The 12963-nt window shown below is 45.9% G+C and overlaps 1 protein-coding gene across 2 annotated transcripts; it reads left to right on the top strand.

Annotated features, from left to right (window-relative positions):
- The first annotated feature begins 5694 nt into the window (after nucleotides 1–5694).
- CXCR4 (C-X-C motif chemokine receptor 4) lies at nucleotides 5695–9485 on the top strand. Of its 2 annotated transcripts, none has more exons than NM_001042645.1 (2): nucleotides 5695–5737; nucleotides 7899–8942. In NM_001042645.1, the coding sequence occupies exons 1-2, from the start codon at nucleotides 5723–5725 to the stop codon at nucleotides 8940–8942; spliced, it is 1059 nt and encodes a 352-aa protein (NP_001036110.1). In that variant the 5' UTR covers nucleotides 5695–5722. The 2 variants fall into 2 exon arrangements, with proteins under 2 accessions (NP_001036110.1, XP_077812581.1); XM_077956455.1 differs by lacking the exon at nucleotides 5695–5737 and adding an exon at nucleotides 7292–7306 and having other exon boundaries at nucleotides 7899–9485.
- The last annotated feature ends 3478 nt before the right edge of the window (nucleotides 9486–12963 follow it).

Raw genomic sequence — 12963 nt, 5'->3', positions numbered from 1 at the left:
TGTAGAGACAGGGTTTCACCACGTTGCCCATGCTGGTCTCGAACTCCTGAGCTCAAGTGATCCGATCGGCCTTCCTCGGCCTCCCAAAGTGCTGGGATTACAGGTGTGAGCCACAATACCTGGTCTCATACTTCCTTTTGATGGTTATCATCAACACCTTAGGTCAGTGTAAACTGGAAGACTGGAAGCTAGTAGAGCTTTTGTGTTGTTTGTTTGTTTGTTTGTTTTGAACCAACATTTTTAAGTTCAGAGATTTCATATTTAAAAACCAAGACTTTCAATTTCTCTTTAAAAAATGGTGAATGGTATGGCCCAAATTCCCTCAAAGGGCAATGGAGGGTAGTAGTTGCTGCTTTAGGACAGGGCATGCACCCTTTGGTTCTCCACAGTCTCCACCAGTCCCTATTGCCTCACTCATTTACAATACCTGCAGGTTTTTAGATGTCGTCACTCGTGTCTTAGACCTACAAGTAGCTCTAAGATCATTCCCAAGTTTTTTTTTTAAGGAGACTATTTCTCAAGGGGCATGTAATTCTAACAGAAGGTTACAAATCTCAAAGACACAGCTTTGATAGCTGACAGATAGCTTTAGATTTAGAAAACTCAAGCAAAACATTGTATGGATTCCCCTACACACACATACACACACACACAAACACACACACACACACACAAAAAGTAATTCCCACCCTGTTCTTTTGCTAGTATAATATTCTTGGAAGAATGACCTCAGAAAGATCTCAAAGCCCATCTGAATGGGCGATCAGATCACCACATTTCTGGGAGCACCAAGGCTCTGCTATAGGATGCCCAGTTCTCTTTATAAAACTTGACAGTCCACAGGGCTCTAGGCGCTTCCTCTTTTTATACAGCAGTCTGAGGTCACCACCAATAAATTACCGGTTTAAGGGAAACAATGACAAGCCTTTTCCCTGGAGGACAGGGTTCACTCACTCGATGATTTCCTAAAGTAGTGCCCTCCTTCCCAGTTTGACACCATAATTTTTGAGGCAACAGCACTGAGTCTGTTTGTTACTGTTCTTTACACCCATAAAGCCACACAAGCACCTGCCACAGGAGCACAGCAAACTTTGTGAACAATCATCCTCCTGGCGGTGGAACTAGTGGAGTAATGATCATTGTACTGTTAATTAAGTGGCTGTTTTGTTTAAATGACTTACCAGGATGGCTCTAAATTGCCTACCTTTGTGTACTAGTCTAGTTTATTCTCTTTGTGTAGGAAATTTGTTGACCAGTCTTGACTGTTATAAAGCGCTGACGGAAATCACTAATCATCCCGTTTTAGTGAAGGCCGACCTTTTCAACATTCAAGATATAACTTAAATCTAGAGTAAAAATGGCTCTCCCCCAAAAAGCAGTAATAATTCCCTAAATTGGCAAAGAGCTGTAGGATGGAAGGTTTGGGTTTGCTTTCAAAGTCACTTTTCATCTGTAGGTGTTGGGGACACAAGGATTTAGGGAAGGAGGAGAGGACAGGGTGTAGTTAGGCAAGGGGCAATTTCTTCCACCTAACACCAGCTTGGAAATAGTTGACATTTGATACCATTGTCTCTTTGAGATTTGTAACCCTGTGTTAGAATTACACGCTCATTGAGAAATAGTCTCCGTTTTTTTGTTTATTTGTTTTTTAATCACTTGGGAAAACATTAACTTTCTCTAAGTATCCCTTACTACTATCAAGGAACTTTGTACTTTTTTCCTCTTTCAGAAACAAAAGTGATCAATTTTTTTTTTTTAAGAGACAGGAGAGGGGCTGGCAAAGGAACTGGAAGACTCTGTGTATTCTGAAGGCCTTTAATGCCTGCTGCCATCCACCTCCTCCTGGCACCTCCTCCTTTCTCTAGCCTCCTGCCATCCACCACTGGGAAAGGTCTGTTCCTAAGCTTTCTGCCTAGCTAAAATGGAGCCAATTTAGGGACAGAGTACAGCTTTTCATTACACACACACAGATACACACACACTAACACACAAATCAACCAGCTGCAGAGCGAGCAACAGGAGGTGGCAGGATGCTTGCCACTGTGTCATTGGATTTGTAAGCATCCCCTCCAAACTGTGGCCAAGGCTAGTTATTCCCTGGGCTAAAGCCAACCTGAGAAGTTGGGGACCCTGCCAAATCCCTGACAGCCCCTAAACCTGACTCTGTTGCCAGAGCCACACAGGAAAGTCATTCATTCTTTAAAGAAAGGTTCAGTAAAAGATTAAGGAGCCCAGTATTTGCTCAGCAGTGGGCTAGCTGGATAGAGGATATCTGGGCATTCACTTTAAGGAACCTAAAATATTGGGGGGATAGGAGTATGACATACACTCACTTAAAAGTTGAGTAACATCACAAGGGATGCCACTCAAAGCAGTATGACCTGGGCTTCAGAGCCAGACAGACTGGGTGCAGATCCTCATTCCGGGGTCACAGGCCAGTTCCTCATCTCTCCAGACCCTAATTTCTTTACCAGGTAATAAAGGTAATGGCACCTGCCTTGTAGAGTTATTGAGGGGATTATATGAGGTCAGTTACACATAACAAGTGCTCAATAAATGTTTGAATTTTGTTTGTTTTTTAAAGAACATCATAGAATAGTTGAGAATTAGGTTTAGGTAGCCCAGTGGCAAAAGAAGTTTAAGATTAGCCCATTGGAAAACAAGCCTTCCTTGAAAAGAGGAAAGAATTATTGTGAAAAAAAGTCTCACATCTAGTAGATACTTTAGAAGTGGAAACATACGTAAAGGGAGGCCTTCTTATCCCTCTTGGTCATAAAATTTGTTGGCTTTTTTATGAATATGAAAATGATTATTGTCTATTACAGAAAATCTGGAAAGCATAGAAAAACCCCAGGAAGAAAGCAAAAATCAAATATAATTCTGCACCAAGGAAAACTCCTACAAACATTTTGGTTTTCCTTCCCATATTTTCCAAATGCATATTTTAACATAACTGAGATCACACTACATACACAATTCTGAATCCTGCTTTTTGCCCTTAATGTTTCAGAAATATTTTCCCATGTCACTAAAAATTCTTCACAAATAACATTCGCAATGTCCACATGGAATTTCAGATGTGGATGAACCAAAATCTTGTCATCTATTCCACTAACAGTGGTTATTTAGGGATGTTCAGACATTTCACTATTTTTTAAAAAAATGCTTCCACAAATACCTTTGTGGCATAAGTTTCTATGAGTGGAATTACTGTTCTAAAGTTTCTGCTGAATACAAAATGCTTTCCAGTGAGGCTGTCCCAAGCCACATTCCCACCAGTGACAAGAGAGAGACAGCTGGTCTTTTCAAATACGGAGACCAAATATTATCTTTGAAAAAAAAATGGATTTTTGCCTAATTTGGTAGTCACCAAATAGCATCTCATTGTTCTTTTAATTATCTGCTTCCTTTTAGTAGAGATCCCTAAAAAGATCTGAAAGGAGTCTTCAGATAAAGGAAGGAGCTTTCTTTTGTCTGCCAACAATCAACAAAAATATTTATTATGCAAACCATTTTGCTCCGAGTTTTATCCACTTTCCGTTTTTGGACAGATTTGGGAGATTTAACCTTTCAGGTTTTAGATATCGTGCAGGGAGGAGTTTTGAGGTACGGTGCAGCTTACGGTCCAGGATAAAACACACCGATTCTGCCACTACCAGGCTTTGTGAAAAGCAAGTCATGAAAATGTTCTGAAATTCCAGACCTTCAGTAGGTAGGATCTACCGTGTCTATGAAAATATGAAGATCCTGAAGTTTTATTAAAGATTTGAAAAAAGTAAAAGTGTTTTTATGGTTTTATTTTCATTTTTATTTCTTACCGTTATCGTTTATTGTAAAGGATATTATAAAGGATACAGATGAAGAGAGAGATACATAATGTAAGGCCTGTGAGAAGGGGCGTGGAGCTTCCGAAACCTCTTCCAGCCACCACCCTCCAAGAACCTGGAGTTTCTTTTTTTTTTTTTTAATTCCACAAATGTAATATTAGAATTGATTTTATCTGGTCATTAGTGTGTGTCCTAACTTGTTCGTTTCTGAGAGTTCCATCTCCCAGCCCGGATATCATCTTTCCTGTATCGGTGAAAGTGCAGAGTAGATGAGAACCTTCAACCCCCAACATTAGGGAGGGGTCCCAGACAAAGGGGGAAAGTCATGCTCTCTAGAGAAAAGGTTCCCTGCCTCCGAACTACCTCTGGAACACTCCAGACTGAAATGTTTCCTCTTTTGATCAGAAAAAAGGGGTCGTGCGTAGGGTGCAGTCTGGGCAATTCCTCTCCTAGGGACCGTTTCGGGGTGGGGGCCTTTGAGATCCGTGTCGCGGCGCAGGCACCTCGGTCCCAGCTCTCTCCGCAGCGGCCACTCTGCCTGCGGGCGCAGTTTCTCTGCCCTGCGCCACACTCGCTCCCCGGCCCCACCCAGTCTCCGCGGCAGCGGGAAGTGGCGCGAGGTGGAAAGCACTGTCTGCGCGCCCACTGCAAACCTCAGCCAGTCTGGGATCGCTTTAAACGCTGACCCCCACCCCCACTCCGCCCCGCCCAGTTCTTCAACCTAATTTCTGATTCGTGCCAAAGCTAGTCCTCCGCTCAAAATCGTGGAAGACGCCGAGTATGGGGACCGAAGACCTGGGTTCAAGCCGGGCTTGGCATCCCTGCACATCCCTGGCGTTTCATCTCTCCGGGCTTATTTGCTGGTTCCTCCGCATGCGGGCCTTGTCTGGTTCACGCTGGATCCCCAACGCCTAGAACAGTGCGTGGCACGCAGTTCGTCCTTCTATAAATATCTGACTAAACGCATCTCTGTGATGGCAATACCCACACGGTATTGTGAGAATGAATGAGTGATTCTGTGCAAGATCCTCGTGATCTGTTACAAAAAGTACTGGTCGCTAAATTACTCTTATAATAAAGCATAGTTATAGAATAATAAAGCACTATTCACGAATTGGTTACCACTATTATGAAATTACTGAGCAATGCACAGCTACGTCTGATCACAGTCTCCAGAATTATGCCAAATCCTACCTTCTTCTGAAAGTATCTCCTAATTATCTGCACCTGACCCTTGTGATGCTGTGAATGTGCACCTATAGTTACATCCTCCGAAAGAAGGATCTTTACTCCTTTTTTCTTCTGAATAGGCTGCGTGTGCTGAAAGCGCGGGGAATGGCGTCGGAAGCTTGGCCCTACTTCCAACATTGCCGCCTACTGGTTGGGTTACTCCGGCAAGTCACTTCCCCTCCCTGGACCTCAGTGTCTCTACTGTAGCATTCCCCAGTCTGGAATTCCATCCACTTTAGCAAGGATGGACGCGCCACAGAGAGACGCGTCCCTAGCCCGCGCTTCCCACCTGTCTTGAGGCGCATCCCGCTTTTCTCAAACTTAGCAAACGCCTCTGGGAGGTCCTGTCCCGCTCCAGACTCACTACCGACCACCCGCGAACAGCAGGGTCCCCTGGGCTTCCCAAGCCGCGAACCCCTCCGCCCCGCCCGTGCGCCCTCCTTCCTAGCGTCTGGCGCCCTCTTTCCTCGCGTCGGCCGCTCTCCCCTACCCCGCCTTCTCCCTCCGCGCCCCAGCGGCGCATGCGCGGCGCTCGGAGCGTGTTTTTATAAAAGTCTGGCCGCGGCCAGAAACTTCAGTTTGTTGGCTGCGGCAGCAGGTAGCAAAGTGACCCCAAGGGCCTGAGTGCTCCAGTAGCCACCGCGTCTGGAGAACGAGCGGTTACCATGGAGGGGATCAGTGTAAGTCCAGTTTCAACCTGCTTTGTCATAAATGTACAAACGTTTGAACTTAGAGCGCAGCCCCTCTCCGAGCGGGCAGAAGCGGCCGGGACATTGGAGCTCCAAAAAAGGGTCACGGAAAGGAGTTTTCTTGACCATGGCTATGTGGTGCGCGGGGGTGGGGGGGAGCAGGATTGGAATCTTTTTCTCTGTGAGTCGAGGAGAAACGACTGGAAAGAGCGTTCCAGTGGCTGCATGTGTCACCCCCTTGAGTCCCGCGGCGCGCGGCGGCTTGCATGCTGTTTGCAAACATAAGAACATTCTGTGCACAAGTGCAGAAAAGGCGTGCGCGCTACCTCGGGACTCAGACCACCGGTCTCTTCCTTGGGGAAGCGGGGATTTCTTGGAGCGAGTTACATTTTCTGAATTTAGAGGCAGAGGGCAGCGTGCCTGGGCGGAGTTCCCAGAAGGACATTGCGCCCGCTTTAACTTCGGGGATAAGCGCCTGGTGACTGTTCTTGACGCTGGGTGCGTGTTTGTGAAACTCTGCGCGGCCCACGGAGCTGTGCCAGTGTCCCGGCACAGTAGGCGGAGGGCGGGAAAGGCGGGTGGACCCACCGCGCGGATCCTCTGAGGGGATCGAGTGGTGGCAGCAGCTAGGAGTTGATCGGCCCGCGCGCTTTGGGTTTGAGGGGGGAACCTTTCCGCCGGCCAAAGCGCGCTTCTTCCCCACGGCCGCGCATGTGTCCGGCAGTTCGAGAGTTTGGGATCGTGCAGAGGTCAGAGGAGTGGTTTGACCTCCCCTTTGACACCGCGCAGCTGCCAGCCCCGAGACACGCGCTCCGGGTACAGGAGCGGGTATGGGGGTGGGGGGGCGGGGGAGGTTAGGACCGCACCTGGGCTGCCCGGTCGCCGCCGCGAAGACGGGCAGGTGCAAGTGGGGAAACCGTTTGGCTCTCTCCGAGTCCAGTTGCGATGTTTAACTGTCGGTGATTTCCAGAAGCCTTTTGAAACCCTCTTGCTAGGGAGTTTTTGGTTTCCTGCAGCGGCGCGCAATTCAAAGACGCTCGCGGCGGAGCCGCCCAGTCTCTCCCCAGCACCCTGTGGGACAGAGCCTGGCGTGTCGCCCAGCGGAGCCCCTGCAGCGCTGCTTGCGGCCGGTCGGTGTGGGCGTGGTGGGCAGCCGCGGCGGACCGGGGCTGGACAACCCGGCTCCCCGCGTGCCCACTGCCTGGAGGCTTCCAGCTGCCCGCCTCCGGCCGGGTTAACTGGATCAGTGGCGGGGTAATGGGAGGCCACCCGGGAGAGTGAGGAAATGAAACTTGGGGCGAGGACTACGGGTGCAGACCCCGTTACCTTCTCCACCCAGGAAAATGCCGTGTTCCCTAACGTCCCAAACGCACCAAGTGATAAACACGAGGATGGCAAAAGAGACCCACGCCCCGGAGGAGCGGCCGCTTGGGGGAGGAGGTGCCGTTTGTTCAAATTCTGACACTCCCGCCCAATATACTCCAAGCACCAAAGGGCCTTCGTTTTAAGACCGCATTCTCTTTACCCACTACATGTTGCTGGAAGCGCAGAATGATTTGTGTTTAGGCAGGCGTGGGAAAATTGAGTTTTTGCGCCGTAGGAGAATGAGTCTTTGCAACGCCCCCGCCCTCCCCCCGTGCTCCTCCCTCCCCTCTTCCCTCCCTTGGCGAAAAACTTCATACAAAAAGTTAATCACAGCCCCTCCTCGCAGCACCCACCCCACCCCCCACGCCGCCTGGGAGTGGCCTCTTTGTGTGTGTGTGTGTGTGTGTGTGTGTGTGTGTGTGTGTGTGTGTGTGTGTGTGTTTTCCTCCTAAGGAAGGTTTTTTTCCTCCCTCTAGTGGGCGGGGCAGAGGAGTTAGCCAAGATGTGACTTTGAAACCCTCAGCATCGCAGCGCCCTTTTGTTCTAAACAAAGAATTTTGTAATTGGTTCTACTAAAGAAGAATATAATGAAGTCACTATGGGAAAAGATGGGGAGGAGAGTTGTAGGATTCTACATTAATTCTCTTGTGCCCTTAGTCCAGTTCTTCAGAATTTCCTGAAGAAAGCAAGCCTGAATTGGTTTTTTAAATTGCTTTGAATTTTTTTTTAACTTGGATAATGCTTGCTGAATTGGAAGTGAATGTCCATTCTTTTGCCTCTTTTGCAGATATACACTTCAGATAACTACACCGAGGAAATGGGCTCAGGGGACTATGACTCCATAAAGGAACCCTGCTTCCGTGAAGAAAATGCTCATTTCAATAGGATCTTCCTGCCCACCATCTACTCCATCATCTTCTTGACTGGCATTGTTGGCAATGGATTGGTCATCTTGGTCATGGGTTACCAGAAGAAACTGAGAAGCATGACGGACAAGTACAGGCTACACCTGTCAGTGGCTGACCTTCTCTTTGTCATCACGCTTCCCTTCTGGGCAGTTGATGCCGTGGCAAACTGGTACTTTGGGAACTTCCTGTGCAAGGCAGTCCATGTCATCTACACAGTCAACCTCTACAGCAGTGTCCTCATCCTGGCCTTCATCAGTCTGGACCGCTACCTGGCCATCGTCCACGCCACCAACAGTCAGAAGCCAAGGAAGCTGTTGGCTGAAAAGGTGGTCTATGTTGGAGTCTGGATCCCTGCCCTCCTGCTGACTATTCCCGACTTCATCTTTGCCAGCGTCAGTGAGGCAGATGACAGATATATCTGTGACCGCTTCTACCCCAATGACTTGTGGGTGGTTGTGTTCCAGTTTCAGCACATCATGGTTGGCCTTATCCTGCCTGGTATCGTCATCCTGTCCTGCTATTGCATTATCATCTCCAAGCTGTCACACTCCAAGGGCCACCAGAAGCGCAAGGCCCTCAAGACCACGGTCATCCTCATCCTGGCTTTCTTCGCCTGCTGGCTGCCTTATTACATTGGGATCAGCATCGACTCCTTCATCCTCCTGGAAATCATCAAGCAAGGGTGTGAGTTTGAGAACACTGTGCACAAGTGGATTTCCATCACCGAGGCCCTAGCTTTCTTCCACTGTTGTCTGAACCCCATCCTCTATGCTTTCCTTGGAGCCAAATTTAAAACCTCTGCCCAGCACGCACTCACCTCTGTGAGCAGAGGGTCCAGCCTCAAGATCCTCTCCAAAGGAAAGCGAGGGGGACACTCGTCTGTTTCCACTGAGTCTGAGTCTTCAAGTTTTCACTCCAGCTAACACAGATGTGAAAGACTTTTCTTATACGATAAAGAACTCTTTTTTTAAGTTACACATTTTTCAGATATAAAAGACTGACCAATATTGTACAGTTTTTATTGCTTGTTGGATTTTTGTCTTGTGTTTCTTTAGTTTTTGTGAGGTTTAATTGACTTATTTATATAAATATTTTTTTTTGTTTCATATTGATGTGTGTCTAGGCAGGACCTGTGGCCAAGTTCTTCGTTGCTGTATGTCTGGTGGTAGGACTATAGAAAAGGGAACTGAACATTCCAGTGCGTGTAGTGAATCACGTAAAGCTAGAAATGATCCCCAGCTGTTTATGCATAAATAATCTCTCCATTCCCGTGGAACATCTCTTTCTTCCTGTTCTTAAGACGTTTGGCTACACCATGTGATTTTTCTGTAGAAGATGGCACTTAGAGCCAAAGCCCAAAGTGACATAGAAATGCTGGTTTTTCAGTTTTCAGGAGTGGGTTGATTTCAGCACCTACAGTGTACAGTCTTGTATTAAGTTGTTAATAAAAGTACATGTTAAACTTACTTAGTGTTATGTTCTGATTTCTGTTGACATTCTTTTGGCTGGCAGAAGACAAAAGTAATAATAGATACGTTTATGGTAGGCAAAGCACTATCCTAAGTATTTCATTGTAATATTTTACTTACCCCCTATCACAACTCTGTGATAGATTCTGCTTCTGTTACTAATTACATCTTACAGAAGAGGAAACGGAGGCACAGAAAGCCTAAGTAACAAAGGCATGTGGTAAGTAGCAAAGCCTGTATTTGAAACTGGGTAACATGACTTACGAATCTGAAGCCTTAACCACTTTAAATTCACATGAAAGTTTAGAAATGGCCAGCCAGCACCCATTTGTATGCAAGATCATCTTTCAGAAGGATAAGCATGTATAAAGAAGAAAAGGTTTGCAATCATGTTTGGATTTTACTCCACCATCCACTTGTGAAACCCAGGTCTGTGCAATGCCAGGCAGTGTGTGCTTTCCTCATCCAGTCTTAGTGTAGATAACCATCACTCCCTTTTCACAGACAAGAGAACTGAGATTCAGAGACTCCATACATGGCACTTTCAAGGGGGCAGAGTCAAGAACTAATTCTGTTTAAATTGTTCCAGCTCTTGCTTTTAACTATTACCCACTATTGTCCTTCAGAACACCTGGGCATAAGTCAACTGAACTGCTAATAAAGAAATCCAAAAGTGAATGTTTTCTTCACAAAATTAACCATGACCAAAATACTCCTCTTGTAATATCTTCTATGCAAATCTCAACACTTTTATTCTTAAACTATTGCAACACCTAGCACCTCCTCAAGGACTCAGCCAAGCAGCTACAAGTTAATACTGTTATTTATTAGAGTCAGAAGGAAGGTCTACTGAAGCAAGCTCCTTGTTGCTCACATTTTGCACAAGATTTTGGAGACTTATGTAACCACCCGTTGCTATTTACATGACCATTGTGCAAACCCCAGGCTCTTGAGTAAATTTCAGCTTCAGTTTCCATTTAAAGATAATTTCTAAACTAGCCATACCTACCTCACATTGGAACACAAACAGGGTACTCCAGGCATACACTCAGATAATAAGTAGGTTATAATTAGGGCAATATTTGGTCTACTTTTAGTAATTGTTTCTGGCACAGAAAATCCATTTTGGAGGAAAAATTGCAATGCCTTATCTTTCTGAGGCAAATCACATTTGTTCAAGGCAAATTATAGATCCTGTGAAGGGAAATAACTTAATTACTTAAAATAGAATCCAATTTGGCTGTACATTTTTGCTGCCGTCTATGGATCTGGGGTAATTCAAAGTGGTATTCGTATTCCACTTGAGGACACAATTAGATTTCAGATAGGAAATTATCTTGAGGTTTCTTGGTTTTCCCTGGGAAGCCTAATTGGATCACCCTTCATTTAAGCATAGTTTTACATGCACTCTCTCAAAGGCTTAGACTTAAAGCCACGACCATTGAGACAGACTTCACTTGAACCCTCTCTATAAATATTTATTCTCCGGGAGACAATAGAAGAAATTCTTGGAAGGCATGCTTTTTCTTTCTCATCTTGGCTTGAAACCTCCTTACCCCAGATTCCTCTCCTTTACCGTGGAGTCACAACAAAAGGAACTGAGCCAAAACAAAATTCCCAGTGTCACCAGTTTTAACGGGTATTTCATTCTCCCTTGGAACAAAGGCGGGATTTTTCAAAAAGAAAAACAAGCCTTGGCTCTCTCCCTGCCCCAAAAGTGTGCCCCCACCCCCATCATTCTCCGTCCCAACCCTGCCGTGTTAGAGCGTCTCCAAAGAGCTCCCTGCGTCGTGGTGTGTCTGACAATGTGGGGAAACCCAGTCTGCGGGCCAGCCCTTGCATGAAGTAGCTGGCTGTTCCCTCTCTTCATCTCTTATGAATGGGGTCCTTGAAGGTCAGTCATGTAGATTCAGTTGTATAATGGAAGCTAAAATATTTAAATTGTATGCAAGCTGCCAATAACGGCATACATCTGACATCTAACTTATTAGTAACATTAAGCCTGTAACTAGCGGGGGGAAGTGGATGTTTTTTCTTGCAAAGAAAGCCTTTGTTTTCCTAAAATGACACTTGAAAATTTATCTCCCCCACTGTAGGTTTCCCAGTCCCCTTTTAGAGTTATGCTTAAATTAAAATAATGATTCTGGATACTCTTTTGGGGAGATACCCTACAGGTTTTATTTTAATAATTGAACTAAATGTTTATGACTTTCTCCTAGATATTGTCAAATATTAAATAAAGGCTCCATAAACAATTGAGCTGTCATTATTCCAAGAAAATACCCATTTAGGAGGGGCAAGGATCCCTGGAGACAAAATTTAGATTACTTTGGAAAATAATCACGGCATCCCCCAACACCTAGAAATGCAGAAACGCAACCTTGCAGCCTGGCATCGTAGGCATTTGCTCCACGCACGTTGAGGAAGTCTCACCCATGGCTGCCAGTGTGACTTAGTCAGTCAGTGCTGGAGAGACCCACAAGCAGCCAGACAGATAGCATTCCCATGGACACAGCTTCAGAGGGAGGCTGGTGCCTTAGGGGCCAATAAAATAGTTGAAATGAATTCTTTAAACACAATGGTCATCAACTGGGGGCAATTTGCCCACCAGGGAACATTTGGTAAGGTATGGAAACATTTGGGGTCATCATACTGAGGAAGTAGGGGACACGGGGAGGAGTAGTAGATGAGGTGCTAGTGGCATCTAGTGGGGAGGGGCCAGGGATGCTGCTAGACATCCTACAACACACGGGACAGCCCCTACAACAAAATGATCTGGCCCAAAATGTCAGTAATTCCCAAAATTGAGAATCCCTATTTTAAGGTGATAATAATCAGAATAAGGATACAGCCAACCAGTACAATTCTCTGAAATAGCATGAATCCATAAAAAGCTTGGTATTTGCTATGGGCTGAATGTTTGTGTCCTCTCAAAATTCTCATGTTGAAATCCTAACCCTCAAGGTGATGGTATTAGGAGACAGGGTCTTCGGGAGATGATTAGGTCATAAGCGTGCAGCCCTCACAATTTGTAGTGCCTTTATAAAAGAGATCCCAGAAATCTAGCTAGCCCTTCTGTCGTATAAAGAAACAGCTAGAAAGTGCCGTTTATGAACCAGAAAGTGGGCCTTCACCAGACACAAAATTTGCTGGTGTCTTGATCTTGGACTTCCAAGCCTTCAGAACTGTGAGAAATAAGTTTCTGTTATTTACATGCCACACAGTCTATGGTATTTCATTATAGTAGCTGGAACCGACTGAGACAGTATCACTGGACAGGGTTCCAGGGTGAGTCTCACTTCAATGCACTCTACTCATTCCCACCTTACTGAATCCCCACAATTCTCTTCTACATTTATTTCAGTGTTACTTTGTCACTGTGACATCTTTCTCTTTGCCTGTTTTCTTCTCTCACTGGAGTATCAGCTTCTCAAGGGCAGGGACTCTGTCATTTCTTCTCTAGTCCCCGATGAGC

The sequence above is a fragment of the Macaca mulatta genome, chromosome 12 (genome assembly GCF_049350105.2).
Source record: "Macaca mulatta isolate MMU2019108-1 chromosome 12, T2T-MMU8v2.0, whole genome shotgun sequence".
NCBI classification, from domain to species: domain Eukaryota; kingdom Metazoa; phylum Chordata; class Mammalia; order Primates; family Cercopithecidae; genus Macaca; species Macaca mulatta.
The sequence above is the reverse complement of the archived record's forward strand: the minus strand, read 5'-3'. Positions and strand labels throughout refer to the sequence as shown.